This window comes from Cyclopterus lumpus, chromosome 16 (genome assembly GCF_009769545.1).
Source record: "Cyclopterus lumpus isolate fCycLum1 chromosome 16, fCycLum1.pri, whole genome shotgun sequence".
Taxonomy (NCBI): domain Eukaryota; kingdom Metazoa; phylum Chordata; class Actinopteri; order Perciformes; family Cyclopteridae; genus Cyclopterus; species Cyclopterus lumpus.
Window position 1 is genome coordinate 6,007,549 of NC_046981.1, and position 19,769 is coordinate 6,027,317.

Below are 19,769 nucleotides of genomic sequence, written 5' to 3' on the forward strand. Positions count from 1 at the left end.
ACGTAAGAGTAGCTCTTTTTGTTGTTGTTGTTGTTGTTGGTGTGCCCCTGAACGCTTCATCTGTGTCCCAGCTGCGTGCTGCTTCAGCCACTCGACTCTTAGCTTTTGGCCAGGATGGACCAGCTCTAACGTAACTATAATGGCCATACAGCTTTTGTCTCGCAATTGGGATCAACCTGTTGTGACTTTATTATAACAAAGATCTCTCTCCGTCGCGCGACAGACTACTTCTTCTTCTTTTTTTTTCTTTTTTTTTTTTACGCACAACGATGAGCTCGGAGAAGCCAAACTTTCTGTCGCAGCCGGTCGTGAAGAACGTGTTTATGTACCGAAACGGCGACCCGTACTACGATGCCCGCCGCATTGTCATCAACCACAAGAGGGTGGCCAACTTCGAGACTTTGCTGAGAGAGGTGACCGGCGGCATCCAAGCCCCGTTTGGAGCCGTGAGAAACATCTACACGCCGAGAGGAGGCCACAAGGTGGACTGCTTGGAGAGCCTGCGGAGCGGCGAGCAGTACGTCGCTGCTGGGAGGGAGCGATTCAAAAGGCTGGAGTAAGATGAACTAGCATTATTATTTATCGAATGAATTCATATATATTTGCATATGCATGTTTTGAAGATTAACCTAAAAGACCACGACTCCCCGGTGCTGATTCACAGCATGAGACAGATGAGATCAACACTCCAGAGGAGTGTGCTCTGCTCTGGCCTAAACATAAGTGGATTTATACTGCAGATAATGAGATTTGTGCAGCGAGTTATTCATAGAATGCAGTGGTGAAGCAGCTAAGTGGGGAAGTATTATGAAGCCAAGACGCGCGTGTGTAGCTGCCACTGTGTCACCATTACAGGGACAGTTGTGGCTTTTGTATCATCATGCTGCAGAATATCAATTGCACTTATAGTCACCATCTTTTTTCGTTCCTCTCACTGCATAACATGTTGCAGCTTCAATGCCCCGAGAGATTGGGTGGAAAATCAGATCTCAAGAGATGATGAATTCACAAATGATTCCCCAACTCACCGTTTCCTTACAATAAATGTGTTTTGAACTTATTGGGCACAATGAGGAGCTACATTACTTTGACCATAACAGCAAAGCTAACAGCAGAGGAAACCCACGATTATGGATATGTCATGCTATAAATGTACATGTACCGATTGATAAACAAACCTTGTTTGTGAGTTAGAGAATACATCTGTCGAAAAATCATGTATATGTTTAATTGAGACAAATGTACCTTCATGTGTTGTCTGTAGTTACCTACAGATTGGTTCAAGAAGGAAGAAGATGATGCAGACTCTTCCCATGCAGGTAAGGCAAACGTGATGCTAAATTAAGCATGCCTTCTTTCATTTAGTCAGAAAGTAATTTGTGCATCTCGTCAGTCAAGAAATGGTACAAGTCCCATCTGAATGTAGTAAACTGTCTTCAGTAAGGTAGTGAAGTAGCTGTAGCTATAGCAGTGTGTTCATAGTATTTGCTTTAAGACTTGGCCCCAGCTTTATTAATACAGATGAATGTATCACAATTCAGGACCGATTCCTAAACGTTTAAGTGTAAAAGAGTGAAGTGTAGTTTACGAGGAAAGTACACGTACACCTGTAATTACCAATCGGTATGATCTTTGTCATCTTATGAACACACTCTGCAGAAATGGAACCTTGTTTACATCATCTACAAATTCTTGTCAATCACTCAGACATCCTCTGAGTGCAGTAAGTCCAGAGAAGATCCTCATGTTCCACTTTACCTCGTGGTCCTTTACTTTTAGCAGTAGGAAAAAACTAGCTTCATTTGACTGAGTCTGTCTGTCAATCAATCACTGGTGATTGGACAACATCTAAACAGTATCCCAGTACCCCCCCCCCCCCCCCCCCCCCCATGTCCAGCTGTGTAAGCTCAGTTAGCGTCTAGCCACATGAGAATGAAAACTTTAATTGCAGACACATTGTCTAAATTGTGGTTACTTTATTCCATTATTATTTAATTTTTTTGTTTATGGATTATTGAAATCCTTCAATGGCTATGTTTTTTTTTCAAGACGTGGTTTCAGTTACAGTATACCCTACATAATCCAACCTGTATGCAAGATACATGAGGATTTGTCACAGTGTCACGCTTTTGGAAAGATCATTTGAGGTGTTGTGTTGAGCATTCCTCTCTGTTGTTCACTGGGAATAATCACTTTGTTGTTCTCTCAATTACCATGCATTATTGATTTATGTATCATAATCACCCCTCCTTGCAATGCATCTTTAATCACCAGCTATGAAGTCTCAGCCACAACAAGAGCAGCTAAAAACCTGGTTCAAGGGTGTGTTGTTTTTTTTCCGTTTTTTTCTTCTCGTAATTAAATAGAATAATGTAACAACAAATAAATAGAGGCAAACGTTTTATGATGCTGATTTTAATCATTCCCAGGATTGTATAATATTTTCTTTGACTCTGGCTGACACACAGATACCTTTCTCTACTGTACACGTCAATCAAACAAATTGAACCAGGGACTGATTGGGAACCGCTCTTGATTTCGTCTTTTTTCTCCGGCCATTTCAATGTAAATAAGCCTTGTTTTTTCCCAGCTGAATGAGCTCATTAATAACCGTTAACCTCAAGGGTTTGTTGCTGCTGCTGTGATTACGTGACAGGCATGAAAAAGAGCCAAGTCCGTTGACGAGGACCCGGGCCCGCCCCCGCTACCCCCCCCCGCTGACCTGCCTGATTGTGTCGATTAATGATGAGAACTCTCAGCCGGCTGGATGGCTGGCGAGTTTATTTCTTGTCCTTATTGATTATTTTGAAGCGTCAGAGGAAGGGCTCATTACAGGAAGGTCACTGCTTCAGATGTACCATTCTGTATGTGGCTCATTATTCAATTCCGTTTATTTTGTATAGCCCAATATCACAAATTACAAATTTGGGGCTTTACAATATGTATACATACGACATCCCTGTCCCAGGACCTCACATCGGATCAGGAAAAAAAAACTTTCACGGGGGAAAAAAGGGAAGAAACCTTCAGGAGAGCAACAGAGGAGGATCCCTCTTCCCGGATGGACGGATGCAAACGATGTCATGTGTACAGAATGAACAGTGTTACATAAACACATTTAAATGAATATGATAATGTATGAATGGACCTCCACAATCCATGAAACAGAAGGAGGTAGAGAGGAGGGCGGGGGGGGGGGGGGGGGGGGGGCATCAGCAGGGTCCATGGCACATCAGCAGAGACCCCAGCATGGTGACAATAGTAGACAATTCTTACTTTTTAATGCACATACAAGATTCTTCTGTCTCACATTCTCGTTTACCTTGCAGTGTCCCTCTTTATTGCTCTATGTTTGATGAGGTGGGCTCGAGAAGACCCACCGCTCAAACCTGCTGGTTGCAGTGAACAGTCCTGGTTATTCACAAAATCCTTACATCATAAATTAGACAATGCGTATTAATTTAGCTACATCTAACACCTGCCCCCTGTAGATGGAATGGAGTGGGTGTGAGATGTATTCAATAGCAGGAGCAGCTTTTCTCCCAACATAACGTGCACATGCACACTAAAATGAGCTGAGGTGACATTTCCTTCCTGCTCCAGCCTCAACGATCACGTGCTTATAAAAAATCATTTGTGTATATAGAAAAACAAATCTAGTACATCTAATGGCTCCCTAGAGAGCGATGTACCTTGCTCGTGTTCTGTTTGTTCCTGGCTCGGAATGGTTACTAGCTGTGAGGTTTATTCTAGTCTCGGTGGTACACATCCAAGTGCAATGGTTGAAATGGAAGTGCAATGGCATTTTTTTAACAACCTTTGTTGTAAGAACCTCTCTTTGCTATGACGCGGTCAGTCGAGACCTTCTGCCCCGTCTCTGGTATCCCTCTAATTGTGTCCCACACCTTTTTTTTAATGAAGTAAGTTACTGAATTCTACTTCTGGCCTTCATATCTCTGTTGCCACGGTGCTCTTGGAGGCCCCCAGAAGACTTTTAATATACCTCCTTCCCTATCTCTCTCTCCTTCTCAGAGGATCCAAATCGTGGCGTCACAGTGGGTTACCGGGTGTTATGGGACAGGACCTGCAGTGCTCACTCTTTGCAACCCTCACAACCTCAAAGGATTTTTTTCCGATGGCTCATTCTTCTGCCGTCGCAGAGACGAGAGGCAGATTATGTTTTGGGGTGTATACAATAGCTCTTTCTTTTTTGCCGTCAGGGGTTCAAGCTTTTTGATGTCACATAATAAAGTTTTTTGGTGCCGTTTATCTCTCACAACGAAACTAGGAACAAAAAGATGGCAAACGGGAGATCGATACTTTTTTGTGAATTAACATATTATTATCTACAAATATGACACATCAAACTCTTCCCACTCTTGGTGGCTCTGGTTCTCCAAGCAGTTCTGACTTAAAGGACCTTCAGTATTAGACCTGTTGACACGGGCTGCTATATTTAGCTGACTCCAGTGTTAGTGGCTGGTCCCTAAAGCAAAAGTCCCCAAAGTTTGCACTGGTCTGTTGTTCTGAGTCTCCACTGGGAAACAAGAGATGTCCTTAAATCCCAACTGTTCACACTGATTTGCTAACAATAAGCAGTGTTAGACACACACACACACACACACACACACACACACACTCTCTCTCTCATTGCCCATGCCAGATGTAGCTGTGTGACAGAAAGTCCTCAATGATCTCTGATCAGCTGCATGTTTGACATATTTCATTATTTCCAGGTCAAACCACTGCCCCCGAATCGATTTGTTGTGTCAGCTCGATTTCTGAAACCCATCAAGGAGCCGTGTACAATTTTGTAAGTCAAAATTTCCCACTAACCACGTTGCACTGTTTTGATTTTGCCTCCAACGTTTTGAGATCGATTACATATACGTATGAAACCCCGATGTGAACTAGTCGGAGTCCGTGTTTGCGTCAGCGATGTGTGTTTTCTCTACTCAGTGCGGTAGCAAATGGCGATGTCTTGAACCCCGCCATGAGGCTGCTGATCCACCAGAGGATGCTCAGCCAGTTTGAAAGAATCCTGGAGATGATCACAGAGAAGATGGGCTTGAAAGTCCTCGGGGGGGTGCGAAGGTAGGCCCACGGCTCAACGATGCTCACACGTTTGATATTGACCTATTTCCCCTACATTATGATGTCATTTTTGTTTTGCTAAAGGTATGCTATGCAGCATTGTGAGGTGCTGATTGTAAAACAGTGTTCAAAGTTGAGGGAGGATATTTCTGTAACCGAAGTGCAGATCTTGTTTGGACAAAACTGGTACAAACGCATGATGGGAACTGTGGGACTCGTTGACGTTGTTTTCCTGTTTCCCAGTCTCTACACCTATGAAGGCCACCAGGTGACTGATGGGAATCAAATGGAGAGCGGTCAGCTGTATGTTGCTGTGGGAAGAGAAAGGTTTAAGAAGCTGCCCTACAGTGATCTTCTTTTCACCAAACCCAGAGGGACAAGGAGAGTCAATGGGTAAGTATAAGAAAACCTTTATTTAATGTGTTTATTTTCCTTCTCAAACCTATATATTAAAAGAAAAACGTCAAGGTGCGGCGTGTAGTATTTGGCGGCATCTAGCGGTGAGGTTAGATCCCCCTAATTACTACACACTTTCAGAAAACCTTTGAATGTCCTTGAAAACTCTATCAACAATGACCTTATACTGAGCAAGGTAACTTTTAACATTTAACTTCACCAACATTGACCAAAGAGTCACATGACAAGCATCATCAGTAAGACCATAATGAGGGTTAATATCTGCTTTCCAATGTCTTAAACCCCACATCTTCTGTAATGTTTAAATAATCTTTAGAAAGAAACACAGATCGTGTATCCTTACCATTTCACACGTTTACACACAAAGCTAAAGCATCTTAAACACACTCTATTTATTTATCTATTTCTAATTCAGTATTTCAGATATCACACATCACGGTGTTTGAACCTCAAACTTTTCACATTTTCAGATGAAGTTTGATTCTATTGTGGTTTAAAATCTACATTTCATTTCAGATTCCTTTATTCAATAATGGCAAGCAGTCTAGCATGTCTTTATGTTAATAAAACAATTGTTTTGTTCACAGAATGAAAGCTTACTCATTACCGCCTATCTACAGATTCTCCAAGCAAAATGGAAATGTAAGAATGACATGTGCCTTCCACATAATGTATTTTCGATTATTTAGTTTAGTTTCAAATTGGAAATCAGAAATTCAACATTGTCATTGCTGGCGTACTGGTTGCTTAAATAAACCAGCTTGCATATAGATACATGACAGGAGGAAAATATTGGATTTTCTGTATGATTTAGTTCATTGAGTTCATTGTTGCTCATGTTTTCCACACGTTTCTCATCCACTGAACTAGACTTGTTTTTCCTCCAGAGTAAGTCTATGGTCAGATGCAGTGATAGTGGTGGTGGAGACTCAAAGGCCTCTCCTCCGAGCCACAATGGCAGCAAAGATCAGCTGTCCTCCATCGTCAGAGAGATCTCTCAGGCCAGACTCATGTCCCTCAGGAAGAAGAGGAGTGGACAGAGCATGACCCTCGGCATCTCTGATAATGGTAAAGCAGAAAAAAGAATAGAACAGTATGAAATTGCAATGCAAATGCAATGTGGTGGATGTGACTTTGGCTCAACAGCATCACATTAAAACATAGAAGATGGTACTAAAGCTCCTATACGTGCACATCTATGCCTCCGCGTAGCCCACGGCCACGGCCGAAGAAATGACGTGTTTGGGTTGTCGGTCGGCTGGCGCACGGGAAGTGATGTGTGTTATGTCCGGGGCAGGAAGGGGAAGAGACCATAACGACAGTAAAATACAAGTGCCCGTTCAAAACCTTCCCTTATGTGCACACGTTGATAGTGTTTGTGTAATTACTCTCACTGCCAGAAGGAGGAAATAGAAGTTCCGTTTCTGTTTCTAAATCCCAGATGAAGTGAATCCTCGTGTGGGTGTACACTGACATGTGTGGGTGCATGTGCTTGTGCAATCAAGCAGATGAGTGCCCGGCTTAAGGGCACTTCTCATAAGAACGTCACATACTTTTTAACGTCCGTGCATCTGAATTGTCTTCGCCCATAAATTATTTCCAGAAACATGTGCACAAACTGGGCTCGTATATAGTTAAAGTGATACGATATCCAGATGATGTAATGCATGGCCTTTTAAATCTTATGTAACCTGCTGCAAATCTTAAATTGCCCACATAGTGGCGCTGTTGCACTGCAAAAAAAGATATAGCAAGAAATATTGAAAGTAGGTCTTGCATGATGACATTAACTACTATTCTAAGAAACACATTACGTCATCTTCTGGGCTTGTGATCAGTATTATAAACGCCAGTTTTGACCTCTGAACATTAAGCTGTGTTGTTGCTCTGTACCTACACATATTTTCCATGAATCGTATGTACATTGTAGATATATAAGGACATATACACATTATTATTACATATCATTTAGCTGACGCTTTAATCCAAAGCGACTTACAATAAGTATATAATATATATATATATATATATATATATATATATATATATATATATATATATATATATATATAATAATATACATTGTGAGAAGGAGTTAATGGCATTTCTTCTCTTTAAATAAACAACATCTTCCAGTAAAAAGGATTTTCTGCAGACGGCTGCTGACTTTGTTATAACTCCGACTGCGGTACGAACCACCATTACGTCATCTCTGGCTCATGATAGATGTTGCCTGTTTGCTCCTCTGGCAGGAGTCTTGACAGCAGAAGCCCAAAGGAGCGTGGAGAATTGTGTCTGTGGTTCAGGGGAGCTGGCATTTTGCATCAAGAGAGGGATCAGGAATGTGTGTGTGTGTGTGTGTGTGTGTGTGTGTGTGTGTGTGTGTGTGTGTGTGTGTGTGTGCGTGTGTTCGTCTTTGTGTGCTATTTGAAACCTGGTAATGTCACCCTCAAAATCCTCAGATTGTGTGGCATGTAGAGGAAACATGTTGCATTATTGGTCCCCTTCGGTGATATTGAGCAAAGATTAAATTAACAGACGGAACGGAAAACAAGACCAGGTGTCAGAAAAAGATAGTTCGAAAGGCTTTGAGAGCATATCATATTCTCATGCATCATTCACTCTTTGACCTATACAGTATTTTTTCAAATGTGTCGTGTTTACCAGGAAACTATATGTATTCTGGCTTATCAGCTTGGTATAATCCATGTGCTGCAGTCTCTGCGTGGCGGTTGGTTTGTCTCTGTCCATGGTGCTGAACAACTTTCTGTCAGATTCAGCAGGCTGAGGTTTCCTAAAGGAATCTGCAATTTTTTGCTTCATATTCTCTCCCAAAGCAAATCAACGCTAACATGTTTAATTGTGCATTTGGCTTCTCAAAAGCAAAACGAGAGCTGCGATCATAGTTGCCCATTGGCTGACCAAAAACAAATTATGTATGTACCCAATAACTGTTACATTTAGTGTTCATGTTTGTCCAGTTTAGCTTCTCACTAGGGACACAGTGTTCATATCCACGTTTATTTAGTGATTCACAGCAGCACAGAGGTGTTTTTTTTTTTTTGGTGTGCCTTTGGGAAATCCTGCCCTGGCTGCATATCAGGTAAACACATCCCAATCCGCTGCCAACAGGAACACAGCCAACAAGTTGACTGGCAGAGGCCGTGGAAAAAAAACACAGCATGAAACTCACACTTTACATCTCTGGTGGGCTGGAACACTGGAATGAAAACAAAAGATTATTATAAAAAGGTGCATTGGCATTATCAATGTGTTTTTTGAGAAAGGAGGCGGGGCAGGTCAATATTAGAGAGACGTTATGCTTTGAAAGAAGCAAAGGAAAAAGAGAGATGAGACAACGTGACCCCCCCGTAACTGGAGATTCTCCCTCTGTTCTGTGCTGACTGTGTTGTGACAGGGGGGGTTAGTTTTTGTCCGGTGTATTGTAAAGCTTCTGACTTTGTTTTGCTTCACAGTGGTGAGTGACAGCAAAGACAAGGGGGGGGGGGGGGCAGTGCAATAACTCATGCAGCAAAGGTCACGGAATTAATTTGAACTATAGCAAAGACATTTGCCATAAAAGACGTTGCCTGTCCTACACTTCACCCAAAATAGTTGTATTTCATGGCAGCCATCTTCAATGAAGGAAAATGATTTGTCCAATTTGGCCGGTAATGAAAAACACATTCAAGTTTCAGGTTGCATTTAACCCGTCAGCAGTTGTTGCTGACCTCAAAATAGAAATAGGATGTTTATCAGTGTTCTCTTTCTTAAAGGTCCTCGGTGACCAGTTCAGTTAATGTTTCCCTTGAGAAGAGAGGGGGTGGAGGAGGAGAAGTAAAAAAAAAAGAGAAGCAGCAGGAATGGGAGGACAGAGAAGAAAAAGGAAAGGAGTTGTTTTGGCAGGGGACGGGAGATAGGATGTAGAGAGATGGGGGGATAGAAGAGAAAAGGTTAAAGAAGAGGGAATAAATAGAGATGATGAAAGATAGAGGGCATTATGAGGAAGACATAACAAAAATAGTACAGTTGGAATCAAATAGTGAGTGCCTGAGACGGTGGAGCACAAGCATTGAGTGGAGAAAAAAAAGCTGTAGAGGTAGAAGGATGGGTGGGGCTGGAATAATTGCCTTTCATTTTGGATAATCTCTCCATTTAGAGTCATCAAAGCTGAATTTTACTTCCCAAATTGCTGCTCTGAAAATCAACAAAAGAGCCGTGCACTTAAAGCGGGACGGACAGACAGAAAGGTATGGACGAGAGGAGAGGAAAGGAAAGGGGAAGAAAGGGGGAGATGAAGGGGGTCTCCTGATTACCTGTACACTCACATGGATTGTATATGCCTCTGTGCATGCATTAGTAAAGGGGGCTTTCTGATTTGCAAAACTGTGTGTGTGTGTGTGTGTCCTTGTCAAGTCTACTCTGAACACGACTGGTATCTGCACAAAATAAGCAAATTCTCCCTCAGGCAGGAGATTGACGACATTAACGTCCTCTTAACGCAACGTAGCGGTCGCACTTTGGTTCAGTTGAGGCAACAAAACTACTTAGTTACGTTTTGATGAAGCGATTTGGGTTAAAAGGCTGTTTGTTGTTCAACTTAAGTTACGTAAGTAAGTAAGTTAGCCCACGTATGAAAGTTATATGACTAAATGTGGACTTTTGGTTTGTCATGGGAGACGAACAGCGGCCTCCTGTTATCCTTAGCCCCTCCCTATGCAGACGTTGTAGCTTTTTCGCTCTTTGCTCGTACAAATAAATGTAAATATGGGTCGTAATAAGGTGTACAAACAACCTATGGGTTAATTTGTTTGCAGTGAAAACGAACAATTCTTCCTTCCTTTCATTTTCTTTGAATCTCCATTGTGAATTGTTATTATCACAGTAAGGTTCATGTAGCCTTTTGTTTCTCTAAGTCTGGATACGACTCAGGTACCTCAAGGACGTCCACTTTACACATAACATCATGTTCCGAGGAGCCTGCTGCCTCCTTTTCATGGACAAGGCTGCATCCTTGAATGTAGCAGGAGCCAATTCAATGCGTGCCACACAATAGGCACCCATTATGTCCATTCCATTTTGTTCATGAAAGGACTTTGATTTGGAGTCTAGGAAGTTTTCACGTATCTTTTTTTCCAAAACTCGAAATGGAAATCCTCTCGCTAGTATTTGCGAGTTGAATATGAGAGTAATGGTGATTTCCTGCATATGTGAGCGTGCCTGTGTGTTTATGCGTGCCATTACACACGCACGAGCCGCCAGATCAACCTTCTGCCTCTGGTGTCATAAAATGTGACGCTGCCTCTGGGAATTAGCTCTGTTAGCATGTGTATCTATAACGCCTGTCAGATTGAAATAGGGTTCAAAACAGAATTGGAAGGCAGGAGACGTGTTCATAAAGAGTCTGTGTCAAAAAAAAAAAAAGAGAGAGGCTCAGCAGCAAAGGATGAGAGGTGGCAACATGTAAAGGATGTTCTTTTTCCCTTGCCAAGTTCTTAGAAAGTGTGGTGTGTGATTACTGCGTTAAAAGTATATTCATGTGTGCGGTATGTGCGTGACTGTTTTTTTTTACGTGCAAGCGCTTGCATGTCACATTTTCAGACAACATGGCCATCCTTTCCAATTCCCCTCCTCAATTCTTCTCCTTTCATCTCTCCCTTTTCACTACGGCTCAAAAAAAGGTTCTTGGTGACCCTTTGATGCAGGATTACTGGATTAAAGTGCAGGGTAGCCGTACTAATCTGCCACATAATCTGTTAACAAGTGTTTCAGCTGTGACATACAACAGTGAGGTCTGTGACACGTCATTTATCGGGTTAGGGTAACGTGTGACACTTTCAATGAAGGAGAAATTCTTAATTTCCCTCACTTGTAATCTAGCGTGCGTTTTTGAATTTGTTGAGGTTTAGCCAGTCTGGAGTAGCTGTGATAGGAACATCAGCGTTTGCAGGATTTGTATCAGCCAAAGACAGCGAAGCGGCGTTGACGTTCAACCTAAATGGCAAGAGTAAATATCTGTCATATGTTGGAGCTGGACTCAAGAAGTTACTGTGTTGCCAGGGCAACGTGCTTTTTGTTAATCATCGTGGGTTCTAATGCAGTCATACATACACGTTCAAAAGTTCTACATTCATCATTTAAAATCAAATAACACATTTTAGGGTGCAAAGAAAACATATACATGTTTTTCATGTTTTTTTTGGAATTTGGAAATAAATTTTTCATTCAGTTTCATGTCTGGTCATATCACACTGATTCATACGAAATAAACCTTTCATGTGATAAAGACACTGGGTGGTATGGTTTCCGGCAGCCGTGAGAAAAGTAAGAGAGAACAAGCACCATGAGTTATTAAAATATTCAACTGAAGATGTGACCTTTATGAATAGTACTCTGCCTGTCTGACTGCAACATTGTTAAGCAGCATTTTCCTCTGATTTTATTTCAAAACTGTCTAAGGACAGGGCTGCCCATAACTTTAGATTAGCGGCATTATCTACACCATTGAAAAAGGTTTTTTGAGTGACTATATATGTCCTATTACAAAATCAAGATAGCCCAGCGGAGCAAATCAGATCTCCGCGTAGTTTGGTTGGATCTCATAAATGGCTACTGGTCCCAGTCAGGTCAACGACTCCTCCATAGCTGAGTCAATGACGTTAGCATCCTCCCTCAGACACCAGCGTGCATCTCCAGACACCTGAAAAGGCCGAAGGAGAGCTGGGCCAGGATGAAAATAAAATCAGACTCGCAGTCTCTCAATCTAGAAAGGAGAACATCTCCCTCTCAGTTGATAGTGAACATTTCCAACTTCATGTGATATACCTGTGAAAGGTACACCCTGCCTTCCCCCAATGTCAGCAGAGATCAACCCTAGGCCCCCGCAACCCTGAATCGGGTAAGCAATCACAGATAACAGATGGATTGATATTTTAGTCCCCCTAAGCACAGTTTCCACCAGGCTCATTCATTAAGTGATTTAGCTTTGTATTTAAATGCTTAAAGTTGTAGGATTTAAAAAAAAGAAAGCTCACAAATGGAAGCAGCAGGGCTTAAGATATCATGACTTTTAGGCCCCAGTCTGGGTCAAGCCCTGTAAAAACACTGGATCCTACATTTACCACAATGCAACTGAATTTCCATTAATAAAGCTTCCTCCAGAGCCACACAACTGATTTGTGTAGTGCCCAATGACAAGTCATTTGAACGTCACGTGTTAAAATGATGGCATGACCCTTAAATACAGTTATGTATTTATTTAGCATCTACAAAGCATTACCATTACAAATATGATGACGGTGGATGTGCTCATGTGTGTGTTGCTGGATTGCTGATTGCATAAAATGCATCATCACTGTCACCCTAAAGACTCTCTTGATACCGACAATGTTTGCTATTTATCCGCGTACACCTGTGAATAAAATGTAAATATATTAGAAGAAACAGATGATCAAAAATAATGTTCATTTATCAGTTTTTACACTATATAGCTGGATTGCTTTCCTTTGTGTTCCGGCACTATACTCAATACCAACTGTTTTTTTTCCTCATGTTGGCCTTACGGTCATCAAGCGTTTTGACAAGACTCCGGCCGGTGACTGGAGCACACTTGCTGAGTGGCAACATTTCATAATGATCATTTAGAGTTACTACCCATGTTGGTTTACATCCCATCATAACTCAGCTATGAGCTGAGTGGGCTAAATCAGCTGGCTGTAAATAAGCCATATAATCTACTGTATGGTCATATACAGGGAGTGTTGTGTAAAGTGATTTAGGTACATAAAGTAGGAAGTCAAGTGTTTATTTGACACTGCAGAGCTAATCCGCTAAAAGTAGAATAGGCGTGTGGAGGCCATGTCAACAATGTGTTCCTGCCTTGGTTTATAAGCACAGATACAGTGTGTATTAAAGCAGTAATTTGATTTATTTTGTTAGAAGTGGCATTGAAATAAAGATTCTTCTATTCCTCATCCCAAATACAATTTAAAAAAAATCACTAGCAACGACCGTGGAATCCAAAACATGTCCAAGAACACTCATTAAAAAAGGCAGTCACAAGGAACAAGGCAGACAAAGGTTGCTCCCCTTGCCTCCTTGCACCTGAACCACATTCATTTTCAGTCGAGGATCACTGTATCCTAGTTTTAATCATTCCCATTCACGTGTTCACTCGCTGAGAATGGAGAATCCTTGACCTTTTTTTCCGTCTCCGTCTAAGCTCCCCAGACTTAAATCAACAGCACAAACACACACTTCCAAAGAAAGGAGAATTCCTTCCTTTTCAGTCCCCGTCAAAGCTCCTATTGGCTACAGTTAAATAGACAATTTGTTACACGGCAGTCGCTCTCAGTGCTGAGCACAGCTGTTGGACATTTTTATTTTACTGTCAGTACGAGTCTCGAATCTCTTACTCAATATCGTTCTTCAATTTTGTCATGTCCACTGTTTTATTATCTAGATTTTCCTATTTCACAGTCGCACAGCAATTCATTTAGTGTACAATTCATAGGTGATCTTTATCCCCTGAAAAACACTCTTCCTCTGGCCTATCTTAAGGGCCGGCTCGACCACATTACTATTCAATTACATTATTACTAGATATCAAAATTTAAAAAAGTATTTTTTTTAAATGTAATTTTTAACCCTCTTATCTATGCTTCTGGAAAATAATTGATCCCCAGAGGATCTATTTCTTTGTTGTTAGCGTTCCAAACGTGTGAGATGCAGTCACAGAACTTTTCCGGTGCGTTGAGATGAAAAAGAAAGTCAAGATTGAAGGTGGGCGTGGTCCGAGGAAGGGAGGGGGGGACATGAAATGAGTGTGTATTTATACGCTAAAATGAAGCTAGAGGGGGTAGTTTGAAACTTGACCAAGCTACGCATTTGATGCATTGGTGTGAACATGTGTTGCCAGGGATGGAGTATGTTTGCAGGCCGAAAGTTAGTTAGCATTACTATGGTTCCCTTGACAAAAAGCCAATGGGATTTTTCTATTGGATTTTGAATTATTGCAGAAAATAAGCTCTGTGACAAACAGACGTTCATGGCACATCTCCACTTTTATGATTTTGGATGCTTGAATGTAAGCATTAATAAAGGGCAAAGATTAGGCTATGAACGTGCAGTACAGTGTAACACAAGTGTGCACAAACGCATTGCATCAACAGAACTATTTCAGACAAACAGACAGAAGCACCGAGAGCATCTTAACGTGTTGAATATGATTCAACAGCTTTAAGAGAAATTATAATAATGATTTGCAGAGCATTAAAGGAAAGGTTTATTTAGCTTAGTGACTTCGCAACGCATATTTGCACTTCCAGTTGCCATGAAATAAAAGAAATGGGTTCATGTCCTTGTCTGCTATAGATTTCCTGTTGGAGTCAAGAACGTGAATGTATTTTATGGAATAAAGTCATGACTTCTTCCTGAAGGAGTGGAAAAGCATCTAAACATGATGATAGACCCTCCACGTCTCTGCTGGTACATGGTTACTCACTCCAACTCTGCAGTAGAGGACTGAAGAATACACAAATGACACAATCAACATTGTGATATTTGCTGATTGGCAACAATCCCTCATATCTTGTGGAATTCATCAAACGATGCACCTGTTTGCTTACGCTGCGCCGGGACTTGAATTTAAAAAAAGAAATGCTCTGTCATTGTTGACAATGTAGCTCAGATTCAGGGTTCACCTGAGCACAGGGAACCACGTGGGGTGCTTCTGCTGTGCTCCATATTGTTTTATTAATTCAGTTGATGAATAGAAGTCATACATACAGCATTTCATGGAATAGTATTTACATCATTTACCTGGTGTGAACTGCACACTCGATTCCCCCGGTGTGTTTGGGTTGCCAGTAACGGATGATCAAATGGAAACACAGATCAAAGCAATGGTGCACAATACAACTCTATGTAGCTGGAGTGGAGAGACACAGATCAGATGCCTTTTTGATTTATTTTTATTTTTTATTAAGGCAGAGGTGTTTGTAACGAGAGAGATCAATAGTTTTGGATTTATGGGAGGTTTTTGTACATTACATTTCTCTGGAACAACATTCATTTATAACTTTATCTTTTCATCAGAATGGCAGCTAGAGCCGTTTCATATGAGTAATTTATATACACGTACAGTTGCATCCTTGTTTCGCCTCTCACTGATGGATGAGATGTACCATCACTTCAGAAGTGTGGGTGTGCTCCGTCGGAGTTTGTTTGACACTAGTGTGTAAGGAAATACGGAATATGTGTGTGTGTGTTTGTGTGTTTGTGTGTGTGTGTCTTTGACAGAAAAAAAGAGACAGACAGATTCACATTCACAGACACACACACTATAAAGTCATTTGCAACACCACAACCCTAAATCTACTGGATTTAATGAAGAGCAAGAAAGGGAGATTCTAAATATTGTCTTTAATTTGATTTAGCATTTTCATGAGCCCGTGCCTCATACTCAAATCACGTTAAGATGTTTATAGTCGTTGCGGCTCATCCACTGCTTACTGCTTACACTCAATCGCTCGACTCTGGCTGTTAATGAATGCGGGCGATTTCCATAAAATATTCTTAAAGAGGTCCGGTATTATTACCATAACGTTTCATCTCCCACCATAGCTAAACTTCAATCAGTTTTGCATTTGAAATGCATTAAATGTCTCCATAAACTCTTCTAATCTCTACCCGAGTCATTTTTCTTCTTTAACTGGTCTGTGTAGAAAGGGAAAATAATATTAAAGACATTGATTACAGTTTTTTTTTCCCTCACTCTTTTGCTGCAATGCCAGTCGCATCCAGTGTTTCACAACAAGTGTGTAATGATGTTGTTTATCAGAGCGTATAGTTATCTTCCGCTTATGATGTTTAAGGGTTAATTACTTCAAGCCCTTTGATGCACAGGCTCACACAAAAAAACTGAAAAGAAAAAGAAAAGTAATCATTTTTTGCACTCCAACAAACAGCTGAGCTGATTGCTTCAATAGAAATGAGTGTGCAGGTATTGAATTGTGGCATGATGTCTTCATTTCCATCAAAAAATCCACGATATCACTATGTGGTTGTTTATGCTGTAAATTATGACAGATTAGTCCTTTTGGGGACTGGGCAATATGTTTTTCTATTACGGCAAATATATATATATATATATATATATATATGTATATATATTGTCTCCAATCTACTCCCACAATATACTTTTCAGTCTGTTTTGCACATCGTGTCTTGGGGTAGAATTATTTAGACTGCAGCTTGCAACAATGTTGATAAGAATATAGGAAATTTAAAAAAAGCTTCCGCAGATTAAACAAGTGATTTCTCCATATTAAGAATATATTTTGGGCCCCATTTCTTTTTCCAAATCAATGTTGAGTGCCTCCATTGAAAGCCAGTGTCGTGGGTAAACAGCAACACTGGTGATGAGCTTATAAAGGTGTGTGTTGGTTCTCTCTGCCACACTTCCATTGTCTGGGCAAGTTGTTTACTTGGCTGAGGCGGTTCTGGGTGCTTTTTATTTCTCTCCACCAGGTGTCAGTCTTGCGCTGTGTTTTTCATCATGAAAGACTGAAAACACAGCTGTGGGATAAAAGATGTATAATTTCAATAACTGGATGATGTATAAAAGCTTCCTTATTTCTATGAGGGATTTGATAGATTTCTGAAAATGATGTAATGGGCTCTGACTGGGCTCAGGGTCCTGAAAAGTATTCAGCAGTATTCCTTATATTAAACCTGTAAAATTCCAGATGGGAATGGAAAACAAATTACCTAACAAAAGAGGCATGAATCGGAATTAACCACTGCAACCACTGTTTGGGGTTGTTTTACGTTAAATTCTTTTTGTGATGTGCAGAATTACGATGCTGCATTTAGTCGTGTTGATCTTCTACAAAACCGAATGTCAAATCGAAAATTGTATTCATGGCTTTGATGCATTTCATAGCATTGTATTTATTACCTTTGTCTCTATTGTGTCTAATATGACCAAGAGAAGTCTCTTTGAGTCTGTGCGAGATATAATAAATGTCTATGTTTCTATGCCAGGATGACGCCCATAATCATCCTTCTTGTTATATTGCCCCTAGCAAGCCAATTTAGGCCACAATATCACACACTTGGTTGAGACACATCTCATAATGTCACACTTAAACATACTTTATTCACATTGTTTATTCAAAATATATATATATATATATATATATATATATATATACATTTCTCGCCCGCAATTCGCAAACATTGTGATTTCTTTCTATTTCCAGATGACCTGGAATCAAAGGCTGATGATGAGAAAACTGAGGACAAGACCTCCCAAGACGAGCCAGCTGAGGAGGTAGAAACATACAGCACTGTACATAATATAATATTACGGGAGCAAGTAATGGCATCTTTGTAAAGAGGTGTGGGTGTGCACTCAATTTTGAAGCGTGTTACTCAAAGGATGATGATGAGCCTGCTCTACATTTGAAGGTGCTTATATATATATATATATATATATATATATATATATATATATATATATATATATGTCTATTTCAATTACTTTCACTTTGCTTTAAGGGACATAATTCATATGAATATCACCCGTAGTATGTTAAGCATTAGTTTGATTTGCCAAGTAATGTGTAACACCATTACTTGTTGCATAATGTTCAACATGCCATAAAAAGGGTTTTCATTTTTTAAATATATATATAACAATAGAGCAAACAATAGGAATGTGTGGGTCACAGGGAGAATGGTTGTTACAATGCAATTAGATTGTATGCCTGTTATAAATATTTAGAGCCACACCATAAATTGTTTCTGTGTTATTATTGCATTACAGAATCCTGCAGATGATGCTACAAAAGCCTCAGTGGACAATGGTGAAACAGCAGAAGATAAGGAGGAGGCTGTTGCTGAAAACACCACAGAAGAAGAAGAGCCTTCCACTAATAAAGAGGAAATTAATGGAAACCAAGAGAGAAGTGGGGAAAAAGAAGCAGGGGAAGAGAAGGGGGATAATGCCAAGCAACATGATGAAAAAGAGGGAGAAATGTCTGGATCTGAAGAGAAGAAGGAGGAGGAGGAGGTAAAAGATGTACAGGAGGTAGTCACAGATGAGAGTAAGGAGGAGGTTAAACGTGAGGAGCTGCGGTCCAGCAGTAGCAACAGTGATAAGACCCAGGACGGTAAAGAGAAAGAGGATGGAGGCCATACATCTTCTGAGGGAAAGATAGAGGAGCGAGACCAAAACATAGAAGAAGAGAAGCGAGATAAAGACAGTGAGAACGGGGAGAAGAGCAGCGAGGACCAGGTTAATGATGAAGACACGGGGGAAGAACAGCGAGAGACAGAAAACAGCCGCCACCCGGGGACGACTCGTTCCGATAACGAGACAAAAGAGAGCGATGACGGCAGGAATAGCAGTCGCGGCAGTAACCGGGGAGAAGATGTGGGCCAGAAGAAAGAGGGAGCTACCGAGGAGGCCGGAGAAGAACAGAGAGAGGTGAACGGAGAGGTCAGCGGAGAGGTCAGCGGAGAGGTCAGCGGAGAAGACGATGAAGTGGAAACGGGAAAGGAGACGGACAACGTCGAGAATTCATCCAAAGATGCCGCAGCGAACGGAGAGAAAGAGGTTGATTATGAAGAAGAGAATCAAAATAAAAACAGGGAATAAGGATTAGGGGAAAACAAAAGAAAAGAGAGAAAGTTGGATGAGCGGCGCTGGAAATAGTAAGCAATAATTTACGATACAATCTTACAATAACGAAGGTGACAGAGCAAACAATTAAAGATTATATTATGTTATTTTTGATTGTTATTTACTGTTACCTCCTGGGCTGCTTCATCCTTTCATTATACACGTTCTACTGTAGTGAGTGATGCTGGGAAATTGAAATATATATACAATGTTTAATAAATATATGTTGGTTCTTTTTAAGATGCTTTTTCTATGTATGGCATATTTTTGTCTATTTCCCAAAACAAGTGGTACAAATGAACTTTTTTTATGTACAATAAGCTATGTGTAATAATGTGAGCATACTGTATGCGTTTGAATGTTCTTCCAAATCATAATCCTTTTTTAGTTTGTCATTACGTCGATAATCTGTCTATTTTCATCCATCTCCTATCATAATGTAAAAGAGAAACGTGAGGCACCTTTTAAAGGATCATTTAATAATAGAGACGTTGATCGCTGTCACTTCATTGTAACCATATGTAATCAAATCTGTCAAAAAATAATAAAAATAATAATTAGAGTGTGATAT

The 19,769-nt window shown here is 40.6% G+C and overlaps 1 protein-coding gene across 1 annotated transcript; it reads left to right on the plus strand.

Moving 5' to 3' along the window:
- The first annotated feature begins 269 nt into the window (after positions 1–269).
- On the plus strand, positions 270–19,174 carry LOC117745772 (doublecortin domain-containing protein 2-like). The gene is made up of 9 exons (XM_034554302.1): positions 270–556; positions 1,265–1,319; positions 4,737–4,813; positions 4,960–5,094; positions 5,338–5,487; positions 6,099–6,153; positions 6,399–6,579; positions 17,775–17,845; positions 18,341–19,174. The coding sequence occupies exons 1-9, from the start codon at positions 270–272 to the stop codon at positions 19,172–19,174; spliced, it is 1,845 nt and encodes a 614-aa protein (XP_034410193.1).
- Positions 19,175–19,769: the final 595 nt, after the last annotated feature.